Below are 25477 nucleotides of genomic sequence, written 5' to 3'. Positions count from 1 at the left end.
CGGATGTGGTGAACCAGATCACCCAATACCGCATATTCTCCACCATTGACCTACGTTTGGCCTACCACCAGCTCCCGATCCACTGTGAGGACTGACCATTCACGGCCTTTGAAGCGAATGGGCAGCTGTATCAATTTCTCAGGGTACCATTCGGGGTCACGAATGGTGTCACAGTCTTCCAGCGGGAAATGGACCGAATGGTGGACCAGAACGGGCTAACCGCTACCTTCCCGTATCTGGACAATGTCACCATCTGCGGCCACGACATGCAGGACCACGACGCCAACCTAGACAAATTTCTTCAAACTGCCAGTCGGCTGAACCTGACCTACAATTTTGACAAGTGTGTCTTCCGGACCACACGACTTGCGATTCTAGGTTACGTGGTGGAGAACGGGGTAGTGATGCCAGATCCTGACCGCATGCGTCCCCTAATGGACTTACCCCCCCCCCCCACACATTCCCAGAAAGCACTCAAACGCTGCTTGGGCTTTTCCTCATATTGCGCCCAATGGGTTCCACACTACGCCGACAAGGCATGTCCTCTTATCAAAACCACCTCCTTTCCCCTCTCGACCGAAACCAGAGCGGCTTTCGATCGAATCAAATGCGACATTGCCGCTGCAACGCTGCACACGATCGATGAGTCTGTCCCATTTCAAGTCGAGAGTGATGCATCCGACTTCGCCCTGGCAGCCACCTTGAACCAGGCCGGTCGGCCTGTAGCCTTCTTCTCCAGAACCCTCCAGGGTCCGGAGAGTAGACACTCCTCGGTCGAGAAGGAGTCCCAGGCCATAGTTGAAGCGGTGCGTTGTTGGAGACATTACTTCGCTGGGAGGTGCTTTACACTGTTGACTGATCAACACGCGGTCTCCTTCATGTTCAGCAACACCCAGCGAGGTAAGATAAAAAACGACAAAATCGCCAGATGGAGAACTCTCCACCTTTAACTATGACATCCTGTACCGGCCTGGTAAGCTCAACGACCCGCCTGACGCGCTCTCCAGGGGGGGACGTGCACCAGCGTACAGATGGACAGACTTCAGAAACTCCATGAGGCGCTCTGTCATCCAGGGGTCACTAGGTTTGCCCACTTTGTGAAGGCGCGCAACCTACCCTACACATTTGAGGAGATTTGCTCCATGACCCGAGCCTGTTCGGTGGGCGCTGAATGCAAGCCCCACTTCTCCGTCCGGGGAACTCCCACGTTATCTAAGCCACCCGCCCCTTCGAGCGTCTTAGCATAGACTTTAAGGGGCCCTTACCGTCGACCAACCGTAAAAACTACATCCTTACGGCCATCGACAAGTACTCCCGCTTCCCGTTCGCTGTGGCCTGCCCAGACACCACCGCCACCTCAGTGATACAGGCCCTTCACAGTATTTTCGCCATCTTCGGGCGGGAGGACACTGTTTCGGTGCGGGACCTAGCTCAGGACGCAGTAGGCCCAGCAACCCCCCCAACCCAAACCTCCCCAACTCTTTATTCCCCAGGCCCCATGCCGGAACAGAAGGACCAACAGCACCCCAACGACCCGGGCCACCCTGCCGACAACACGGCTGGGGAATTGAGCGAAGGAGCGGTCGCACTCGACGAGCCCGCTGGCGACACCACTCCAGCGACCCCAATTCCGGCACCACGGCGGTCACGCCGGATGGTCATACCCCCTGACCACTACGGTCCTTAACCTACCCCTTCCTTTCATTCTCTCCCTCATTTTTTTTTCCTTCCCTTCTCCCTCTTCAGCCCTTCCATCCCAGGGTCAGTTCTCCAAGAAGGGGTGGATGTGATAGTACAGACCCATCACCAATGTATATAGTTACAGTATCTAGAGTATGTAATGACTGTGCTTACAGCGATTGGCTGAGAGCTTAGCCATGCCTACTGTCTGGGCCTTAAAGGGTTGTGTCCCTAGCCAGGTCAGATCAATCCGGACTGGTCGGCGTCCTGTGAAGAGCTCCTGTCTTTTGTTAATAAAAGCCTTGGTTTGGATCAACAAGTCTTTGGTTCTTTTGACGAGCTCTACAGTGGCATGGTCATGCTTCTGGTGTACTTTGTACAGCATGTGTCTCCTTATTTAAGGAAGAATGTCAAAGCATCAGAAGCAGTTCAGAGAAGATTTCCCAGACTGCTATGTGCAAATGGGCAGGTTATCTTATGAGTAAAGGGCAGGGTTTGTTCATTTATAAGACCATATAGTCAGTTGTTTTGTGATACTAATTTATAGACAATAGAAGATATGCTTGTTATCTGGGACATGTTGAAACCTTATTTATGGGGACAAATTATAAGGTATTCTTCAGGACTTCAAAAGGAATAGATGAAGGATATAGATAAACTGGAAAAGGAAACCACTTTATTGGAAGAGTATAGGAGAAAGGGAGGGACTTCATTGAAGCTAGTACAATCCTGAATATTCTTCAAAGGTTTGATGCAAAGATGTTACCTCATGAGAGAATTTAGAAATAACGGCGATTGCTTAAAAATGAGGTGTCACCCATTTAGTACAAAGATCGAGGCAAAAATTCTTAGAGAGTTCTGAGTCTCTCAAAATCTATTTTTTGAAGAAGGGTGGAAGAAGACACTTTGAATATTCATGAGGAAGAGGTAGATACCGTATATTTCGGTGAACAAGTCGACCGGCAGATAGGTCGACTCCCCCTTTTTTCACCTCATTTTAATAGTTTTATGTTATATCCGGTGAATAAGTCCACCCCAATTTTTAGGGCTGTCCGGGCCTCCAGGGAATAACCCAAAAAAATTTAAAACACCCCAATTGCAAGTAACAAAGCTGTAAATTAAGTAAGTTTTTTTAAAAATCTCGGCCTACCGGGAATTAGCAGCAACTGCCTGCGGAGCTGGAGCGGCCACATTGTGCTCCCGGCGGGAGCAGGAACCTCGGCCTACCAAGCAAGAGTGGCGACATCAAGGTCCTAGGTAGGAGCAATTATGGTGGCACCCAGCAGAGGGGAGGTGCTTCCAGCATAGACTTGCATGTTGAATCGACGCGGATCTGGTTTCTTTTTGTGAACTCAAGGTCTCAAAAATACATGTGGCATATGTCGACCCCCATATTTTGAGTGATTGTTGAGGGTATGCCAAAATATATGGTAAATATTTGAGAAGCAAGGGCATGAAAGTTTAATGAAAATGTTTAAAAAAAAAACTGCAGATGCTGGAAATAAAAAAAACCAAAATTCTTGAAATACAGCAGCGTCTTTGGAAAGACAATGTTTTAGATGAAAGACTCCTTATCTCAAATGGAAAAAGAGAGGATGCAAGATGTGTAAAATTAGCACAGGCAGATGGAATAAAATGTGATTAGAAGTCGATGTAAAAACACACTGAAATGCTGGAGAAACTTAGCCAGTCTTTACAGTGTCCAGACTAGACAAAGTAATATTGCCAATGTTTTGGACCTGAGCCCTTCTTCAAGGGATAAGCAGGTCAAGATCTTATATTAAAAAAATCTAGGTAGGCTTGAGGGGCCAAGTAACCTACTGTTGTGTATAATCTGCAGGTTTGTTTGCATGTTATATTACTAATGTGGGTGCAAGTATTGAAACAATCAGTCTGTTAAAATGAAAACTGGGCAATCTATAATTTGTCATCTCTTTCAGGATTTTTTTGGTGACTCAACTTGATAAAATTCCAAGACCTTACCATGCATCGGAAAGTATACCCATCTTGCCTTCACGAGGTAAATAAAATGCAAAATTAATATTTTGCTTTGTTAGATTGAAGATTTGGTGAATTATTTGATAGAAAAAAAGAAAAGTCAGATGAAATCATTATTAACTGCGGATCTTGTAACTTTATCCCAATATTATTTTGAAGTGTACAGTACATCTCAAATTAGATGGCACTGTACCCATTTTTGGTTGCTAAGTGGATGCCTAAGCCTGTAAGATACTGTAGAAAATTGATAATTCTAGGTGAGTTAGCCGCCAATATTGAAAGAGACAAATTGTAGATAGAAATTTGTTTTTGGTCACTCATATTAAATGGCTGGTGGAAGATCTATTGCCTTCTGATCATTATTGGCTTCAATTGATTGGAACACTGGGAGAGGAATAGAATAGCTTCCTTTATATGTATTTTTGAAATTTTTATTTATTAGTATCTTCATACATTACAAATTAACTTGCTATAACATTACAAATTAGATATTAAATAATTTTATATTTTTGCCCCCCGCCCAGCTTCCTTTATATTTTTAACAAGAATGTTAATATTGCTTGAAATAGCCTCTATATTTCATGCTGACTGAGTTTAGGAGAATTAGTTTGACAAGAGGTGTTATACACAGCTATAAAGTGGCCATTGCAGACTGCATCCACAAAATAACTATTTAAAATATAGTTGTGCAAATTTGGGTTTAGAACTAACAGAATTGCTTTTCTTAATCAGCCATGCACAATGGTCCTGCTGTATTACAACCTAGGTTACAGTCACTACTTTCCTGGAGCCTAATTGAGGTATGCTTCCCAACATGATCTTTCTCTATCCTTGCTTCTTCCATTCAATCTTGCCCTTCATTCCCCCTCCTGTTCACACCTTCTCAATTCTGCTGATCATTTCTTCTCAAATGGGAGAAATGCAATTGCATCCAACCTCTTTGACTCCCCTTTTCTCATTACTCCTTTTAGATCACCCATCCTTGTAGAGAACAGCTGCAGGTGACAGGGGCTTGAACATCAACACCCCTTTAATTACACAAAGACTGAAGTTGCCAAAACTGAAGGCTTATTCGCAAGAGATGGACAGCATCTCTGTGTTGGTCACTCACACTGACCCGGACTCGTACTAGGGATAGGCTTATGGCATGACGGCCTTTATGGGGAAGAAAAGGGGAGGAATCACGAGCCGGCCAGTGAGAGCAGGGTCTATCAGGAAAGATCATGTTATTTACATATGGCAAATATATGCAATAATGGTTTCACCACAATGAGCTACCTGGAAATCAATTGGATGTCCATGGATCATCATTTTGATAAGAGCGGCTATATTCTATGGCCCTTGAATCAATTAATTCAGGCTTGGGAATTGTTTACTACATCTCAAGCATGCTTTTTTTCCTTTGAATTTCCAAATCTGTGATAAAGAAATACCAGTACTTAAAATTTTGGCCATTAACAGATACAGGGGTTTCACATAAATTTCTTATTCTTTTGGCAGATAAATGGGAAGAAGTTCTCAGACAGTCACCAGGATGCTATAAATCCAATCGACCTCAAGGGGAATCAGTAAATATTAACAGAACCAGAGAGGTATTTTTTAAAAATATTTTGGAGATTGGCACTGTTTAAATATAGGGCTTATAAAGGACAAGTAAAGTGGAATGAAAAGAAGTTAAGACTAGACAAAAAAACCAAATGAAGCAGTTTAAAAAAAAAAGGAAGTCCAACTGTCACGAGCCCAAAACTGAGCAGCAATAGAAATTTACCAAGACCATGGTTACTTAAATAAAAGTTACTTTTAATTTTCTTTAAACATAATAACAGGATCAAACTTTAACTTATTACTACTAACTTAACCTCCTAATTCTAAGCACATGTGTATGTAATGTGTATAAGTTCAGGAAAGTTCTGTTTCACTGTCCAATCATTCATTTTTCACTTCTCCATGTTCACCAGTATCAGGCAATTCTCATGCTGTGCACAGAATTTAACATTTATGAATTTTCACCAGGCTCTGGTGCTTAAAGTCAAATGGTTAACACTCAGGAAGTTTCTTGTTGATTTCAGAGAGATATTTGTTGCTCATTGAACACACACCAACTGATTTCCTCCAATCAGTCACTTCAGTGACTTGCCGAAGAAACGTACTCCATCAGGGTTTTTCTAAATGAGAACCTCTTCTTCCAGGTCACCACAGACTTCCTCTTGTTTCCTTTATTTCAGGACAAACACTCTAGCTAGCCATTTTTTTCTTGTATGGACTACAAGGGTTTTGAACAGGCTGAACTCAGAACTCACAACCTGTCTTCAAAATGGGGTTTTCAACAAGCCTACCAGCTTGCCACTTTGTAGCCTCAACTGCTGCTGTGGAACTCAGTTCTCGTTCTCTCTCTCTCCAAAAGAGAAATTACCTGTTTGTTTATTCTCTCTCTGCTTGTAAAATCCACATGACCTCCTCCAGGGCTCCAAAGCCAGTAGTCAAAAGATCTTATCAGCCTCTCTGAGCCTGGACTTTATTGCCCATACACAATAGATCAGCATTCTTCATTGCTTCTGCAAAGTCAATCAGAGACTCAATGTCTAGCTTCAGCAAAGCTCTTGTATTTTAAATGAGAGGTCTTTTGTGAAGTGTTACTCTGTGAAGTGTAACCTACACTAAACCCCCACAATCGATCTCTTTTAATGATATATTTTACTCTAACATATCCCATAACACAACAGAATATTATTGAGACACGATACTGTATTGTTGAAGCATCAACCACTGTGAACTTGTGTAAATTCAAAAGAATTCACACATGATTAAAAAGTGAAACTATTTAAAAAGGACAAAAATCATTAAAAAATTATAACACTTACATGATTTAAAACACTTCAAAACAACTTTCTGTAATTTAAAAAAAAATTAATAATGTTTGTCCAAATTGGCCTAGGCCATGACTCCCTACAACCAACTTTCTCCCTACAAATTAAATGTGTCTGTGTTTTTCTTCACCAGGTTTAATCGGCTTCAGATGTAGCAGGGAGATACAGCAAGTTTGCACTTCATTGCTAGATCACAGGGAATTGCTGGAATTTCCTAGGAGGCTCTGGCTTTGCTTACTGTTTGTGGATACCCTTCTTCAATAATTTAGGGTGGCTTCCAGTCTCTGGAATTGAGTGCCCTTTCATTCCCAGCCCTCTTGATCCTTACTCCAGTGGAGCCCATGCACATACAGTATAAACTAATGTTTCTGTCACCAACTCTGCAATTTCCTTGGCAATGAGTAGATTCCATTCTGATCTGGGATTCTATTCTCATTTAGTTGTGTTAATCAACTCTATATTCTGCTTTTTAATCACAATTGCCTGATTTTCTTGTTAAGTATCTTTCAGTAAGATGTCCATTTCATAATCACAGAGCTGGAGATCGTATAGCACGGAGATAAGCCCTTCAGCCGGCCCACAGAGTCTGCATTAACCATCAAAAACTAATTTTACACTAATTCCACAGAAATCTCATTTCTTCTCCCCCCCCCCCCCCCTCAGATTCTACCACTCAGCTACAGGAGAGAAACAATTTATAGTGACCAATTAATCTACCATTCTTCAGTAATAATTCAGCAACAATTTCCTTTTCTTAATCAATACCAGATAATTTTCTTCCAAACTCTGTAGTGGTCCTATCCCTACTTAATTCTTCTTTCCTATTTATGTGTCCAAAACATTCTTTATTTCTTTTCACAACTGTGATTTATATGATTTTGCAATTTCCTTTTACCCTCCTGATTAGCTCAAAGTGAACAGAATTGTGTCCAACTATCCTCTGATGTGTATCTCTCTGCAGCATATTTTTTGATTCCCATCAGAAATAAGAAAACTGACTGATGTTATCTCATTCTGTTCAAGTCACTTCAGACACTCCTCAATAACTCAAAGGCAGTCATGATAGCAGAGACCCGGATGAAGCTTGCCAATGAGAAAGGTAAACAGTTGTGACTTGAGCTGGAGCTAACTAAAACCATTGTTGTTTTCTGTTTTGGAAAACCTCTTCTGACATTTTCAGATTGAACGTTTGACAGAGGTTATGACAATGTGACTTATCTTTGCGCTTTAAGATCGCCAGACTGTGAAGAGGATGATGGACTGTGCCATCAGTGCATCGGTGGATATAACAAGAAAAGATGCTCCAAGACAAAGCTACATTGATCAAGTAAGTAACTGATATTACAAGGTGAGTGTAATTTATTACCAGGACAGAAATACACAGTCCATTCACACACTAATCCGAATCGAAAATTAATAGCATTTTATTATTTATGTTATCACTGTCAAATGTACAAAATCATTTGGTTAATCTGGCAAGATTACCTCCAAAAATAAAAGCCTTGACTGTAAACCTTTCATATACTCATGTCTAAACAACTAATAAGTTTTCTAGATGTTCACAAGGCGGGGCATTGATACTTGAAATTTCTACTGAATACTTTTCTTTTAAAGTAATTAGGCAATTAAACGTGCAGAACTTGACAATTCAATTAACTTCACTGCCAAGTTCCACCCAGCCTTTAAATTTACCTAGACTGTTTTTGATACCTCTCTCCCCTTCCTTGATCGCACTGTCTTCAGCTCAGGGACAAACTATCCATGGATATCTATGACAAACCCATTGATTCTCACAGTTACCTGGATTATGCTTCTTCCCATCCTGTATTTTGTAAGAGTGCCAAACCTTTCTCCCAATTCCTCTGCCATATCTGTTCCCAGAATGAGGCCTTCCATTCCAGAACATCTGAAATGTTCTCTTTCTTTGACATCCTTACCTCACCTCTCCCAGGCAGAGCAATGTCAGAATTCCTCTGGCCCTTACTTCCACCCCATCATCCCCTGCATCTGACTTATCATCTCCATGTACCTCAACCCACTTCAGTGCGATCCCACACCAGGGGCGTAGCCAGGTACTAACGTTAGGGGAGAGCGAGCACATAAAAAAGGTGCCACGACACATATCAGATGGTGATTCAGAGGCTGAATGGCGGCATTATTCCGGGTGGCACATGGGGGACTGAGCAGTGAGCACACAGTTCAAAAAGGTTCCACTTTTGAAGAAAATGCTCGGGGTAGCGGTTGCCCCCCCGCCCCCAGAAGACCCCACTGCACCATTCACTTTTTGTGGGGCCAAGTCTCTGAGATTTCGATGTCTTACTTTTATTTACAGCATCCCAAAGTGAATGTCAATTAATAAGCCTGGCTTTTCCACAACCAACTTATTTGTTTAGAAACATTAAAATAGTTCTTAGGCACATTTTACATTGACTAAACTTGTACAACTTTAACCAATATTAGGAAGCATTCTTCTTTCTTTGGCTTGGCTTCGCGGACGAAGATTTATGGAGGGGGTAAAAGTCCACGTCAGCTGCAGGCTCGTTTGTGGCTGACAAGTCCGATGCGGGACAGGCAGACACGGTTGCAGCGGCTGCAGGGGAAAAATGGTTGGTTGGGGTTGGGTTTGGGTTTTTCCTCCTTTGCCTTTTGTCAGTGAGGTGGGCATTAAATATTGTTAAAAAGATAATACATTTCTGAATCAGTTAACGGTCTACTGTGATGCTTTGTTTTATTGTAATAGAGAAACTTGGGTTCTTTTAAAACAACTATACTTTATTAGCTATAGACTTTATGATCATGTGAAGGCTTCCATCTTCCATCTTGAATCCAACCAAAGCTGCAACAAACTAGTCTCTGACTAGTTTAATCTAACAACATGACACACTAATACAGTATTCATTTCAGTTTAAATGTCAACAACAACATCAACAGCACAAACTTTTTAAGTGTACAGTTCTTTTTCTTTTAGAGATTCAGTCTGTCAGGTGCCTTGATAACACATGTAGATCTTCTTAACACAAGTGTTTGTGTGGCTCTGCTGGTTCACTACTGTCTAGCACTGGAGGTGTTTCCTTTGTTGTTGGGCATTTGTCTGTTCCTGCAGTATCTCTTGCGTTTTCAGCAGGCTCTTTTGATTCCTCCTCAGTATTTGACTATCCTCTGTTCTGACATTGTAGGATCTTGGATTTACTTCTCCCAGACAGTAGCCTTTTTATTCCAAGTGTTGGAATCTCTGAGTCTCACTGTGCCATGTTGTGCCAGTGTCCCTAAGCTTCTTGCTGACCTGTCATAGTTTTCTTCTTGTCTCCATTGCAGATGCTTTTGTTTCCATTTGATATCTCTGTTCTTGTTTGGGTCTGCAGAGTAGGGAAGTGTGGTGCATAGTCTTCATCCTTTCTGACATGCAGGTGACATGCCATGTTCAAGTGCTGAAGCTCTATAACTCAATAGAGCTAGATACAGATCTAATCCACTGTCTCATGCTTTCTTGAGCAACTGTTTAAATGAACTCCTTTCTCTGCTTTACCATTTGACTGTGGATGCAGAGGACTTTAAGTCACATGTCAAAAATTAGATTCTTCTGCAAAGTTCTAGAATTCTCTACCACTGTAGCTTGGTCCATTGTCACTGTAGACAATTTGAGGAATTCCATATCTTGCAAAGATCAATTTCATATATTTGATCACACAAGCAGCAGACATGTTAGGAAGCAGCACAATCTCCGGATAGTTTGATCATCTTCATCATCATGGCCCATCCCTTCACGAGCAAAGATGAACATGGTGCCTTGTAGCTCTTCTGCCCTCACAGAACTTTTTTCTATTTGTTCTGTTTTCGATAAAGCTTTAAGCACTGTGGCTGGGGCAAGGATTTGGAGGCAAGTGCTTGACCAAGACAAACATCTCCCTCTGGGTCCCACGCCACTGAACCTGGCGGAGTGCGAGGCACGACAGCCAGAGTGATGCGGGATTGCCTCGCAGTGGTCTGTTTCAAGACCACGCTCGCTGGCCGTTGTCCTTATGGATCCTTAGCCCATCGAGTTTGCTGCTGCAGACTGCTAGGGAAACTAGTCAATAAATCAGCAAGTTATTCTTTCCATCCATGTGGAATAGATCAGTCCTAACTTTCTGCCATGGTTCTGCTGGTAAGTCAGTTATTATTATGGGTCCTTTTGTCTGCTTTGCATGATGTTTCAAATAGGTCTCACATCTAGAAACCATCCTGTCAATATCAGCATTTATCCCTGGCCAATAAACAGCAGTTCTGGCCCTCCGCTTGCATTTTTCAATTCCAAGGTGCCCCTCAGCATCACTTGTCACAGTGATTGAGGAATGATAGTTCTCCTCTGTTTGAGTAGAAATCCATTGGCAATACTCCACTCAGCTTTGATGTTGTAATATGGCTGGCATTCACCTCTAGGCCATCCTTCAGATTCTTGTTGACCTTCTGTAGAACTGTGACCTTATCGGTTTCAGCTGCAATCTGCTTGGATTTCATGTCAGATATGGGAAGAGGTTCAGTGATCAAGTTCATGAGGAGATTCACATCTGTCTCTTTGGAACTCTCATTGTGTGCTTCACTCTATGTTGTTGCCCTGGATAATGCATCAGCTAACACAATTGATTTCCCTGGTATGTACACCCTCTTGACTAGGCTTAAGTTTTCACATGCTTTGTCACCAAGCTATGTTTCATGTCTATTGGGTACAACCATGAACCTGAGGTGGTGCTCTTTATCTTTAACTTTCACCTTGAGTTTGCGTGTACCTTTCGTTTTGGTGCTCTGTCCATTATAGGCTTCAAGCTGTAGAGGATTTGTATGGACCTATGGCTTTATCTTCATTGCCCTGATGTCACACTCACAGATAAAATTGACCTTTGCCCCTGTCCAGCTTGAAAGGAATATTTGTTACATTTGTATATAATGACACAGTCCACTTGTTCTGCTTGACTCTGTTCACGCTTGGCTGTTCAGTGTCTGTTGGTTTATAATCTCCGTGCACTTCCATGGCAACAAAGAGTGCATCACAGAGACCAGTTTTTCCTATAGTGCGCTTTATAGTGTGTACACTTTACTTCTGTTTCGTTTCCATTTGGAAAAACATTGGTTTCTTTTATTTAAAAAATATTTTTATTGTTTAATATATTAATCCTACATACAAAGTCTACTAATACCTGTATAGCAAAAAAAAGTCATTTCATTTACATATTACAAAATCAATATAAATGTAATTCAAATCCATGCATATTTGTTGATTAAACATTATTTCTTAAAAATAATTCTGGATAGAGACTGAATGAGTTACAATATAGAAAACCATGCCTGTATCACAGAGATATATCTAATGTAATAATATGATCTCGGACAACCATAATTATACCCGTATATAGTTGATGAATCTGACAAAGGAATAAAAAGTTAAAAAAAAAAATTAAAACTAAATCTACCCCCTTCCTCTAATCAATGTCGCCTTATATTAAAAAAAATTAAAGTTATGAATCAAATAGTGACCTTCAGAAACTAGACAGAAAATTGTCAGAGCATCCAAATTAGGTACTTCTTCCACTCATGATACTATTCTGTGAAAGGGCCCCACATCTTTTCAAATTGAAACTTTTTAAATGTTTCATTTTTCTTTGGTGAACAGTGTTCATCAAATATCTTGATAGCCTTGTCGAACTTGCATGGTCTTTTGCCTCAGTAAAAACAAATGTATTGAATACCTCTAGTGCTTGAGGTCCCACCACAATAATTATCAGTGCAATCTTCCATGCATCAGGTTTGCTATAGAGTCCAAATGGCTTGCAGGTACAACACAAAACTTTGTTTGAACAACCTCCACTTGTGGTTGACATTTCCAGTCCAATTTACAGTTTCAGGAGCCTTCACACTTTCCATTTCTCTGCTGCTATTGACTTATTCTCATTCTGCACATTCTTGGTGTTTCTTCCACTCCTGGTACCATGTGATGTTTCTTTTATTGAAATAAAGAAACCTGGGTTCTTTTATAACAACTATACTTTATTGACTATAGACTTCAAACATCCATCTTGAATCTCACCAAAGCTGCAAAAAAACTAGTCTCTGACTCCCTCCAATGGTCAGGAGGATCACTAGCACTCTATCATTACATCCACTGCTCTGTAATTATTGGTTCAGTGGCTAGTTACGAGTAGGTATCAAAAGCAATGGGGGCACTTTTAAGGTGAGGAATAGGAGTATGAAAGGGGATCCGTGTGTGTTTTTTTTTATCCATAGACTAGTTGGTATCAGGATTGCACTACCAGATGGGTTGTGAAATCAGATACAAGTAGTATTAGGCAGACTCTTAAATAGGCAAGGATAAAAAGATAAGACCCAAATGCAGGTATATGGGATTAGTGTAGATTGGGAGAAAGGTTGGCATGGACCTGCTGGGTGAAAGGGCCCATTTCTCTGCTGTGTGACTCTGAGGCCTTGCTGCTGAACTTTTATTTCAGTCACTCATAGTTAGGGCAGAGTGTTAGTTTGTCTGGTAGGCATTCATCTGCTAATCCCCTCACTAATATGCAGGGAAGGGACCGTTTGACCCAGAAACATGCACAAGTGCCAAAGACATCATTTAAACATTCTACTGGACCTATGACACTGTTAAACTGCATGCCACAATGCACATTTTTTTTTCACTTGCAGTCTTTTCAACATAGTTACACATGCATTGGTCTGTGTTGCTATCACCTAAATTGCACATTGAACTATAACAATTATAAAAGAGCAGCAAATGGAAAAAAAATAAATATATGGAACTTATGATGTAATTAGGGTTACAATCTAATGACTCAAGAAAACAATAGACAGAATTTTTGTCATTAGATTGTAACCCTAATTACATCATTTAATATATTCAAATCAAAACAATTCAACATACAGTAGTTTTAAATTTAGAGGATAGTTCTCAAAATTGTATCCTAAATTTGAGTGATTGGGTCATCCCAATAGGGTGGCCACTTTGCCAAACACATGAGCATCTTGTCTCCAACCATTTTAACTCCCAGCCATCCCAGCAATGACATGTGTGTTCTCAATCAGGGTGAAGCTAAACATAAACCTGAGAAACAACACATCATATCCCTCCTGGACAGCTTAAACCTAATGGCATGAACACTGAGTTTGCTAATTTTACTTCTATGCTCAATTTTTTTTCTCTCCCCAACTTCTCTTTCCCTTGCCCCCTCCCTCCTGACCAAGTTTTCTCCCTCCACTTGGCTCTTCACCTCTCATACCTTCTGCTCTCTCACTCTTGGCTCCATTCCTCAGCTTCTTTCCCCCTTTATATATGTAATGTTAACTTTTTATCTTAGTCTTGATAAAAGATTCTGACCCAAAACATTGACTGACCATTTCTACCCACAGATATTGTCTGACCTGCTGAATCTCTCAGGCAATTCCTTGTTTGCCCAAGATTCTCACAGCTGCTGCTTTTGTACTTTTCTGTATCCAAAGTTATATTGGCCAATCATATTTGTGTTCAAAAAACTCAGATTCTGATTGAATTATTTATACAAAGGCAGGAGTGACTGCTATTCAGATGTCCTTTCCTGCTATTAATAAAACTATCCTTTACCATGTATCAGAAGGTAACATCAATTCATCGTTAGATGCCTCCAGGTGCAAACAAATAACATTTTTCAACATTATAACTGAAATATAAAAATCAAGTGATCAGCTTTATAAACAAACCTTGTACAGACTTCGCACAATTTTCTAACAAAAGATAATAAATTGTTTGCGTTGTTAAGTAGATAAAGAAGAAAGGAAAGCAGTTTGATTTGAAAACCTATCAGATCAGCAATGTTACATCTCATTAGATAGGATGTACCATTTGCTGCTTCTTTTACAAAGTGATATTCATCTCGTGGTGATTAATATCCCCCCCTCCCCCATGTTTAATTTTGCCAAAGTGCTGCAGTTCATTTTGTTAAAAGCATAAAACCTAATTGCTTTATTGATGGTAAAGTGGATGATGTTTTGTTATTCTGAAAGGTGGGGAGAGTTCAGTGCAAGCCTCAACAATGTCCATTGTAATTATTGCTTTGCCTTAGTCAACATGAGGATGGAATTACTAATCCACGGTCATTCAAGAAACATCTGTAGATCCTGCAACTTGGCTCTTAATTTTGCCTCAAAGTCTAATCATTATCTTTATTTTATATTTGCTGTATTACTTTTGGCCATTCTTCAACACATGACTTGGAAACAGGCAAGGGACCAATTTCTAGGTCTCTGCCATCAATATGCTGTAACAGGCTGTGGGGAATAAGCTAGGGGAGCATCAGCCACAATGCCCTTCATAATGTTTGGGCAAAGACACTCGTTGCCTTTATTTGCCTCTGTGCTCCACAGTTTTAAATTTGCAATCAAACAATTCACACGTGATTAAATTGCACATTCCAGATTTTATTCAAGGTTATTTGTATACATTTTGGTTTGGCCATGCAGAAATTACAGCACTTTTTATATATAGTCCCCTCATTTCAGGGCACCATAATATTTGGGACATAGCAATGGTATGTACATTAAAGTGGTCATGTTTAGTATTTTGTTGCATATCCCTTGCATGTAATGACTGCTTGAAGTCTGTGATTCATAGACATCACCAGGTGCTGAGAATCATTTCTGGTGTTGTTCTGCCAGGCTCTGCTAGCTCCTGTTTGTTTTGGGGGCTTGTGCCCTTAAGTTTTCTCTTCAGCTCAGGAAGGCATGCTCAATTGGATTTAGATCAGGTAAGTGACTTGACCATTCAAGAATTTTCCTGTTTTTAGCTTTGAACAACTACTTTGTTGCTTCAGCAGTATGTTTAGGATCATTGTCTTGCTGGAGGATGAAGCATCATCAAATGAGTTTGGAGGCATTTGCTTGAATTTGAGCAGAAAAAAATGTTTCTTTACTTCTCAGAATTCACTTTGTTATTGGTGTCAATAGTTACATAATCAATGAAGATAAATGCTCCAATATTTGTGGCAGCCATACATGCCCAGGCCTTAATATCCCCATCACCATGTTTCACAGATGAGGTGGTATGTTTGGATTTTGGGCAGTTCTTTACACTTCCACACTTTGCTCGTGCTATCACCCTGATACAGGTTAATCTTGGTCTCATCTGTCCAAAAGACCTTTTTCCAGAATTCTGCAGGCTCTTTCAAACTGTAATCTGGCCATCCTGTCTCTGTGGGTAATGAGTGGTTTGCATCTTGCAGTTTAGCCTCTGTATTTCTGTTCATGAACTCTACTGTTGACAGTAGTTATTTACACAGCCACACCTGCCTCCTGAAGAGTGTTTCTGATCTGTCGGACAGATGTTTGGTGATTTTTATTCATTATGAGGAGAATTCTTCCGTCATCAGCAGTGGAGGTGTTCCTTGGCCTAACAGTCCCTTTGTGATTACTGAGTTTCCCAGTACGGTCTTTCTTCTTAATGATGTTCCAAACTGTTGATTTGGTAACCCTAAGGTTCTTACTGTTTTATTCTTATTTTTCAGCCTTATAATGACTTCTTTGACTTTCATTGGCACAACTCTGGCCCTCATGTTGAAAAATGGCAATTATAGATTCCAAAGGTGATCAAAGGCCGAGAAGCCTAGCTCTTTTATACCCGCACCAATTAAGCAAGTAAACGTGCCTGGGTACTCACAAACCCCAGTGAAGCCAAATATCCCAAACATGATGGTGTCCTGAAATGAAAGGACTATTGTGGTGATTGAAAATTAGTGATCTTCCTGACCACTAGAGGGAGTCAGAGATAAATGGATGCCCCATGAGGTCATGAGTTGTTAGTAAAATATAATTAATACAAAAGAACCCAAATTTCTTTATTCACATGGTACTAGGAGTCAGTATCAGCAGGAGACATTGAAAGTGTGAAGCCTCCTGATGCTTTGAATTGTTCTGGGAATGTTGACCATGAGTGGGGATTGTTCAATGATTCATGCTGTAACTACAAGCCACTGGACTCGATAGCAATCCAGATGCATGGAAGATTGCCCTGATACTTAGTGTGGTGGGACCTCAAGCACTGGAGGTTTTCAACATGTTTGTTTTTGCTGAGGCAGATGGCCAGTGCAAGCTCGACAAGGTTAATGAGATATTTGATGGACACTGCTCACCAAATAAAAATGAAATGCTCGAGAGGTATGTGTTTCATTCACACATGCAACTGCAGGCAGAGAGCTTTGATACTTCATTAATGGGTTTGAAATTGAAAGCAAGAACATGCAATTTTGGATTGCTGCAAGATTCAATGATCTGTGATCGGATTGTGTTGGGAATTATTGACAAGAAAGTGAGCGATAGGTTGCCACAAGAGATGGAGCTTACCTTAGCTGGAGCTGTAAACACGCAAGTGAATTAGCTCTGCAGCATGGGGAAAAAATTTGGTTAGAGTGCAAAGGCCAGTGAAAACAAAGGAACAATATGCACCAAAATAATACCCAGTCTATAAAATGTCTGTAACAAGCACAAAGAACAGAATCCCAATGCAAAGCAATGTTTTTCCAAAGGGAAACAAAACAAGTGAAAGTGTGCCCAATATAGAAGAAACTGCCTTCACTGATGCATTCTTCATTGTGCATTATAGCGCAGGAAGGTTTCAAACCAACAGAGACTGAACAACCAAATGTGAACAGAGTTGAGTAGGACAAGTGGACTGTACCATTGCATGCAAGTGGAGCAGACTGATGATGAGGCTGCATTGTTATGACTTTGTATTGGTGTACACACCAGGGAAATTTATTGCATTAGCTGATGTATTGTCCAGGGCAATGACGCAGAGTGAAGCACACAATGAGAGTTCCACAGAGATAGATGTGAATCTCCATGTGAACCTGATCACTGAATCTCTTGACGTGAAATTCAAGCAGATCGCAGATGAAACAGAATAGGTCACAGTTCTACAGAAGGTCATCAAGAACCTGAATGAAGGTTGGCCTAGAAGTGAATGTCAAAAATACTACACTATCAGAACATGGTGAGTGTTGTCAATGGGCTTCTACTCAGACAGAAAACTATCATTCCTCAATTACTGCGACAAGCTATGCTGAAAAGTTTGCATGAAGTTTGCATGGAATGGAAAAATGGGCCAGAATTGCTGTTTATTGGCCAGGGTTAGCACTGACATTAACAGAATGGTCTCATGCTGTGAGACCTGTCTGAAACATCACCCAAAACAGCCAAAGTGAAATCTGTCTTCCAAATGGGGGTTTTCCACAAGTTTGCCAGCTTGTCCTGTTCCAGTCCCAGCTGCTGCTGCTGACTGTATCATTGTAGAACTGATCTGTCTCTCTCTCTTTCTCTCAGAGAAAAAACCTGTTTGACTCTCTCTGCTTGCAAAAACCACATGTCCCTCCTAGAACAGCAAGTTCTCCTCCAGACAGAATGCAGCTCTGACAAGTTCTTTCATCTGTTGCCTTTTTGTAAACAACAATCCATTAGCAAAGTCTCTTGGGCACTCTCCAAAGGTTCTGGGGCCGATATGTCTAGCATTAGCAGAGCTCCAGTATTTTAAATAAGATCTGTTTTAAAGTGTTTGTATGTGACCTACACTAAAAAACCTGCCCAAATTTATCTCCCAAAAACATATCTATATACTCTGTCACAGTATTGGGTTGTGAGTGAGCACAGCGAAGAGACTGAGACAACAGGATGTGACCTCCAGTATCACAACTGCTTTCATTTGAATCTCATGCTGCAGCCTTTAAGCCTTATTCCATTCTGTCCCCAACGTCCTGACGCTTGTGACCCGATGACACAAGCGCGCATGCAACCTTCCAATCTGGATTGGAAGAGATGGTCCCCCGATGCTATCCTTGCTGTAGCTGCCCTGCCGACCACGCATGGCAAGTGGGGCAGGTTCACCACTACAAGAATCTGCATCACCACACAACACCACCCCCCCCCCACCTCCCAAGAACCAGCACTGATGCCCTTGGAATGATGGGAGAGGTGTGCTATTTTGGCGGCCAGCCTCTATGTGCTGGTGGGGGAGACTGTACTGGCTGGGACAAGTCCACATGCACTGGCTTTAAACAGTCCAGCATGGGTACCTCCTCTTTTCCCCCAATGTCAAGGTGAACGTTGAAGCATGCAGTGTAGCACCCTGTATGGGTCCTCATAAGGTCATTGGAGGGGAGCTTTGTGCACGCCACTGTGCACAAACATGCTCTTACAGGAAGGTGATTGGGGAGTAGTTGCAGGGTGGTTGGCTGTGTTGCAATGGTGGGGGCAGTCTGATGGAGCACAGTTTGTCATGCAGCTACTCAAGGACTACGTGAGCGTTGTGCTTGGTTGCCAGGGGAAGGAACGGTCCAGGCAGTGTGATGGTCTCTCCATAGACCAGTTCGGCCAAGGAGGTCCTGAGATCATCCTTGGGTGCTGTACAAATGCCTAAGAGAACCTGGGGCAGCTCGTCCACCCAGTTCAGCTTATCGAGGCATGCCATCAGCACCGACTAGTCCATTGGCTTGAGGGTGGTAAGCAGTGGTACGGTGCAGCTGGGTGCGCAAGAGTCTGGAGAGTTGTATCCACAGGGCAGAGCTGAATTGTGCTTCCAGTCAGTTGTAACCTCTGCTGAGACACTGAAACGGGAGACTCAGGTGGAGAGAAAAGCCCTGGTGCATGTTTCTGGGATGAGTATGGCCTCTGTCCAGCAGGTAAATCTGTCCATCATTGAAAGTAGGTAGCGGGATCCCTCGGAGATGGGCAGGGTCTGACTATGTCCAGACAGATGTGTTGGAACCTTCAGGTTGGGCCATCAAAGAGTTGGAGTTTGTGCTTGGTGTGTTGCTGGACCTTGGACGTCTGGCAATCTGTGCAATTCTTCGCTCATTCAGTGATCCATTTGCGCAGGCCGTACCAAACATATTTTGTAGATACTAGTCACACTGTTGTGTGGATGGATGGGTGCACCATGGATTATGTCGAATATCATTCTCCTCCACTGTGCGGGGATGAGAGGGTGGGGCTGGCCAGTGGGAATGTTGCAGAGGAGCATGGTGCCGTCGGCATCCAGCGGGAGGTCTTGGAGCTGCAGCCCCATGATTACTGTTCTGGAGTCCAGTGTCCCGGGGCTGTTCTGTTGTGCAGAATCATGGTAGTCAATGCCCTGTCACAGGGCATTGACTGTAGGTCTGGAAAATGTGTCATCAATGACGTTGTGCTTTCCAGAGAGGTGTCAGACAGCAGTGGTGAATTCAGAGATGTAGGACAAATGTCTCTGTTACCAGGCAAACCATGGGTCAGAGGATTTTGCAAAGTCAAAAGTAAGTGGCTTGTGGTTGGTGGAGATGGTGAATGGGCGCCCTGCCAGGAAATAACAGAAATGGCGGACAGCCAGGAAAGGGCAATCAGTTCTCTGTCAATTGCACTGAACTTCAATTTGGGTGGTCGCAGGTGTCAACTGAAAAATGCAAGGGGTTGACATGAATCATCAACAAACTGTTCCAGTTGATGGCCATGGCCGTGTTGGACACATTGACGGTGAGGGCTGTCAGTACATCCATCCGTGGGTTTACCAGCATCATAGTGAGGGTCAGAGCTTCTTTAGTCTGTTCAAACGCACTTTGTGCTTCCTCTGTCCATTGAAGCTCCTTCGATGGGCCCAACATTAAAGTGAAAAGAGGGTGCGTAATCTTGGCTGCTGCAGGGATGAACCTGTTGTAGAAATTCACCATGCCCACGAATTCCTGAAGGCCCTTCAGTATCATTGGACTGGCAATCTGCCGGATGGCATCAACTTTGTTTGTAAAGAGGTGGCACCAGCGGGGGTTGATCTTGTGGCCCAGAAAGTCTATTTCTGTGAGACTGAACTGGCACTCCTCTGGGTTAACGGTGAGGCCGTGAACAGCTGATAGAGGTGCGCCATGTTTTCTGCAGAAGAACTGCTGGCTACAAGGATGTCGTTGAGGTAGATGAAAAGGAAAGGCAAGTCTCTCCCGACTGTATCCATGAGGCACTGAAAGGTCTGTGCCACATTTTTCAAACTGAATGGCATGCATAGAAACTCAAAGAGGCCGAATGGGGTGATGATTGCAGCACAGGTATCTGATGGTATATGACTTTGGAGAAAAGTGTTGTGCCATGAAGATTCACTGCAAAATCCTGTATATGGGGAATTGGATAGTGGTCTGGTGTCATTGAGAAGTCTGTAATTATCGCAGGGCCTCCAGCTACCAATTGACTTAAGCACCAAGTGGAAGGGTGAGGTCATGGACTATCAGAACGACAGATGATACCCAGTTCCTCCATGCACCTAAACTCTTCCTTGGCAAGGTTGAGTATGTCTGGGGCCAGGCAGTGGGCACATGAATGCAATGGTGGACCAGTGGTAGCAATATGGTGTTGGATGCCATATTTGGACATGGCTGCCATGAACTTTGGTGCAGAATGGAGGGAAAGTCTGTGAGGAGTTAGCCCTAATGGCCATGTCTGGTCTCCATTCCCACTAACTGCAGCTGGCCATATCGTTTCCTGGGAACGAATGTGGCTGGTGGCATCTGCAGGCAGATGACCCCCAACGTTGGTGATAGAAATGCCATTTGGAATCAGGCCTCTCTGTCCTCTGATGGGGTGGGGCCTGCTCCCATGGTGGACTAGAGGCAGTGTCTTGTGCCCTTCTGCCAGTGTGAGCATCTCATTCCTGAGGGCGGAGGGGGTTCTATCGCCTAGGCCGTCTAAGTGCAGGAGCCTGGCTGCACACTTGCGCCATGAGAGGCTGTACGTGCTAATGAAGAGGTTTTTCAGAGCCATGTATTTACCTTCTTCTGGCAGCGCTTGAATGAGGTCATCGGCTCGTGATTTGGCTTCCTAGTTGAGCGAGCTGATGACATAGAAGAATCTCATCGAATCAGAAGTTATCTGTTTGATCTGGAACTGGGCAAGAACCAAACCAAGTGCAGGGCCTGTTCGTCCAGAAAGTCAGGAGCCATTTGGGTGATCCTTGTGACAAATTTAAATAGAATACATCAGTTTCCAGATGTCATTAGGTCAGAAGAAGAATAATAAAAGGATGTGAAAGGGCAGTGAAGTGGCATTAGGATCGACAGCTTCAGAAGAAACAGCTGGTTCCATAATACCATTGTAGAACTGCTGTTCTCCAGCAGTCAATAACTCTCCAAGATTTTTTCTTTGCCCCTCATAATAATGCTGTGAATTTTGGTTTGTGTTTGGAAACATGAGACCTGGGAAGCAGAGAGGGGGGGGGAAGGACCTAGAGGCTATAGAGGAAGGAGAGTGGGTGAAAGAATTAAAACCAACACTGGAGACGATAGGAAGAGAAGGAGTTGAAAAGGGAAACAAGAAGGACCAGTGAGGGTGGTTCATGGATTTAGTTGGAGGGAATTAGAGAGAGGGCGAATGAAAGAGTGATAAACAAGATAGAGCAGGTAAATGGAAAGACAATTCTGCACCCAGAGTGCTCCCTGTATTTGCTAACTTTCCTGGAAAGCCCAGTTAGCCAACATTAAATCTCAATTGGCAATTAATTCTGAGGAACAGTACCCTTATTAAGCTATTTTAACAATTTCCCATCTTGCCCAAAACAAGGCTATACACAGAGTTATGCATCATGGAAATAGGGTTTCTGGTTCACTGAGACTGCTCTGATCATCAAATGCTCATTTATACTAATCCCATTTTATTTTCCCCACATTTCCATCAACTTCCTCCCTCCCCCCACACCACTTCACCTCCAACCCCCACCCCATTCCACCACTCACTCACTATCTACAATGACGCCCAATTAATGCAGCTCTGAGCTGTGGGAACAAAGTGTGACATCCAAACCAAGCCCATGTGGTCCCAGCGAGAAGGTGCAAAATCCACAGAGAGACCCAAGGCCAGGATTAAATTTAAAATTTATTTTTTTTTAAATAAAATTAAAATTTAGACATACAGCACACTAACAGGCCCTTCGGCCCATGAGCCCATGCCATCCAATTGACCTACAATTCCCAGTACTTTTTGGAGGGTGGGAGGAAGCCAGAGCACCCAGAGGAAACCCATGAAGACACAGGAAGAATGTACAAACTCCTTACAGACAGCATCAGATTCGAACCAAGGTCGCTGGCACTGTAACAGAGTGGTGCTATGCTAACTGCACTGTATGTAAAGAGTTTTTACGTTCTCTCCGTGTCTGCGTGGTTTTCCCTAGGGACTCTGGATTCCTCCCACCATTCAAAATGTATTCGGGGGGTTGGAGGTCAATTGGATGTAATTGGTTAGCATGGGCTTGTGGGACAAAATGGCCTGTTACCATGCTGTATGTCTAAATTTAAACGTAACCATGCCACCTGATTAAACCAGATAATTGGAGCTGTGAGGAGCAGTTATACTAGCTGTGTCATTGTTCTGCTCCAGTACATTTTTGTTGCTTTAAATTTGCCCAGTGTGATTGGAATAAACTGTAAATTATGACTAGTTAAAAGTCTGACTTCTGTGGAGTCCCACAGAAACAAATGAAGAGACAAGAGAATGAAAGGAAGTTAGCCCTGGAGTGCCCTCTAGTCCACAACCACAGTACTACATTATTCATTAGAAATAAAATGGCATAGTTTTTTTTAAAGAGTCACTGATGACCTGTCATATCGTGAATATTGTTCATATTTTCAATGTGGAAATGTAATTCTGTATTCTTCCACTATTCTAAATGAGGAAAATAATCCTTCACATTCAAACTTGCTCAGTGATTTTTTTCAATGATCCACGGAGACTCCAGATCATCACTCTTAGATGAGCTCAATGCTTTCTATTCCTGATTTGACCAACAGAACAAGGAAGAACCACTGCAATCCCTCTTCCCCCTGATGATCATCTGCTGTCAGTAGACGAGGATGACGTGCAGGCTGCCTTCAGGAGAATGAATCCAAGGAAAGAATCAGGTCCCAGCCGAGTACTGAAAACTTGTGCTGTCCAATTGGCCTTTGTATTCATGGATATCTTCAACATCTCACTCTGGCAGGGCGTGGTACCCATCTGTTTCAAACAGGACTCAATTGTTCTGATGCCCAAGAAGAATGCGGTATTATGGTGGTAGTGTACTTCCGTGAGTCAGGAGTAGAGCCAGTCGCTGCTGGTGACATATTCGGGCTGATGCGTGAGAGAAGTAATGTACATGCATGGGCCAGAATGGAGGGATGCGTACACCGTGATGGACCATGCATAGTGTCACAGGAGGAGGAGAATAGGAGCATTGTGGTTACCTGTGGGTTGGAGAGCCAATGAAATGGGGAGGGGGGCTTGGCTGAGTGGTGTTTTATAGGAAGAAGAAACAGTTGCAGTGCTGAGTGGAATAAAGAAGATGGATGGCATTTTTGTACTGAAGAATGAGTGAGTGTGCTCTTTAATTGTGTGTAATATCATATTACTTACAGTCCCCATGGGTTCACAACACTTTTGAAGTGAAAATGGAAAGCAATGAGGATAAACCCATTACGGGAACAGAGTGGAGGTCAGGCTTGAGGTTCCCCCCCCTCCCCCAACTTTTTATCAACAATCCGCTGACGTGGTTCATGATCCCTAAGGCACATTTATCTCGCTCAACGTGACGAATCAGAAACCAAAGTTCTGTTTGCTTGTGGCGCGACTCCCAGAGCAGATTGCCTGTGAAGTGGAAGTTGTTCAAGTTAATCCGGCCGATAACTTCCTTTACAACATCATTAAGGCTGCTACTTTGGAGTAAACTCAGCCATCCCAGGAATCTCGAATCGCTGAACTGCTAGCCGACAACAACCAAAGTGATAGGAAGCTGAGAAGATGGCATAGGCTGGCTGGAGAAGAACACAAGCACCATCTTATGACACTGTCCCACAGATTCAATGAATTTGGCATTGTAATCAATCTGACTAAATATGTTTTTTGTGCCACTGAACTTGTATTGTTGGGACATAATATTACCCGGCACAGTATCCTACCAGATGAAGTGAAGGTGCAAATAATTTGAGATTTTCCTACTCGTTATGTTTGGCCAGTTACAGCATTTTTTAGGGGATGAATTTCTACCACCGTTTCTCCCCAAATGCGGCCGCGTCTCTCTTACCCCTTACTGACCAACTTTAGGGATCTGATGTCAGTTTCTAAAGAATCATTGTGTTTGGGCATCGATGCCATTCATGCAGACTGCACTTGCAAATGACACGAGGCTTGTACACCATAAGCCCAACTTCTTGTTCTTTCTTACCACGTATGCCTCCGTCAGTGCCATTGGAGTGGTGTTACAACAATGAGACAGTGAGAGGTTGCAACCTTTGGCATCCCTTTCAGTCAAACTGACACCTGCTCAGGTGAGATACAACATGTTCAGTGAGAACGCTTAGCCATCTATCTTCCTGTGAAGCATTTCTGTTTTTTGGTGGAAGGTTGCCCTTTTACCATTTATTCAGGCCACCAACCTCTTATGCATACCCCACAAACAAGAGCGCACCACTACTCACCATGTGAAATTCAACAGTTGGATTTCATCTTACAATTTTCCTCGGACACGTGGCACATCTAAGGGAAGGTGAATACGATGCCTGATGCCCTACCCAGGCGTGACAGAGGCTTTGCATTCAATGACTACCATTGATTTCACTGCTATGCACAACACACTGATCCTGGTCTCATCCGGTACTGCCAGATGAACACAGGTTTCCACTTAAGTCGTAAGCCTGGATGACTCAGATGAAACACTAGCTTGCAACTTAGGCCTTTTGTACCCACAGCAATGCAGTAGGAGGTTTTCAATGCCCTCCATAACCTGTCTCATCGAGGCAGGAGAGAATTGATCAAGCTGATTAAGGAACGGTTTACCTGGCATTGCGTTAAGTGGGATGTCAAATTATGGGCAAGGACTGCTTGCCATGTCAATGTTTTAAAGTCTCCAGACACACAAAATCTGGACTTGGAGATTTTGCTGTTCCAGATTC

General features: G+C 42.7%; 1 protein-coding gene across 2 annotated transcripts in view; it reads left to right on the top strand.

Moving 5' to 3' along the window:
- LOC138758035 (uncharacterized) overlaps positions 1-25477 on the top strand; it is a 62390-nt gene that overhangs the window by 9853 nt on the left and 27060 nt on the right. For both annotated transcript variants that reach the window (XM_069926341.1, XM_069926340.1), the window contains exons 2-5: positions 3621-3700; positions 5179-5270; positions 7569-7644; positions 7778-7872. In XM_069926341.1, coding sequence (XP_069782442.1) covers positions 3621-3700; positions 5179-5270; positions 7569-7644; positions 7778-7872 — 343 coding nt within the window. The remainder of the gene's footprint in view (positions 1-3620; positions 3701-5178; positions 5271-7568; positions 7645-7777; positions 7873-25477) is intronic.

The sequence above is a fragment of the Narcine bancroftii genome, chromosome 3, assembly GCF_036971445.1.
Source record: "Narcine bancroftii isolate sNarBan1 chromosome 3, sNarBan1.hap1, whole genome shotgun sequence".
Lineage (NCBI taxonomy): Eukaryota > Metazoa > Chordata > Chondrichthyes > Torpediniformes > Narcinidae > Narcine > Narcine bancroftii.
Note: the sequence above shows the minus strand (reverse complement) of the source record. Positions and strands in the feature narration are given on the sequence as shown.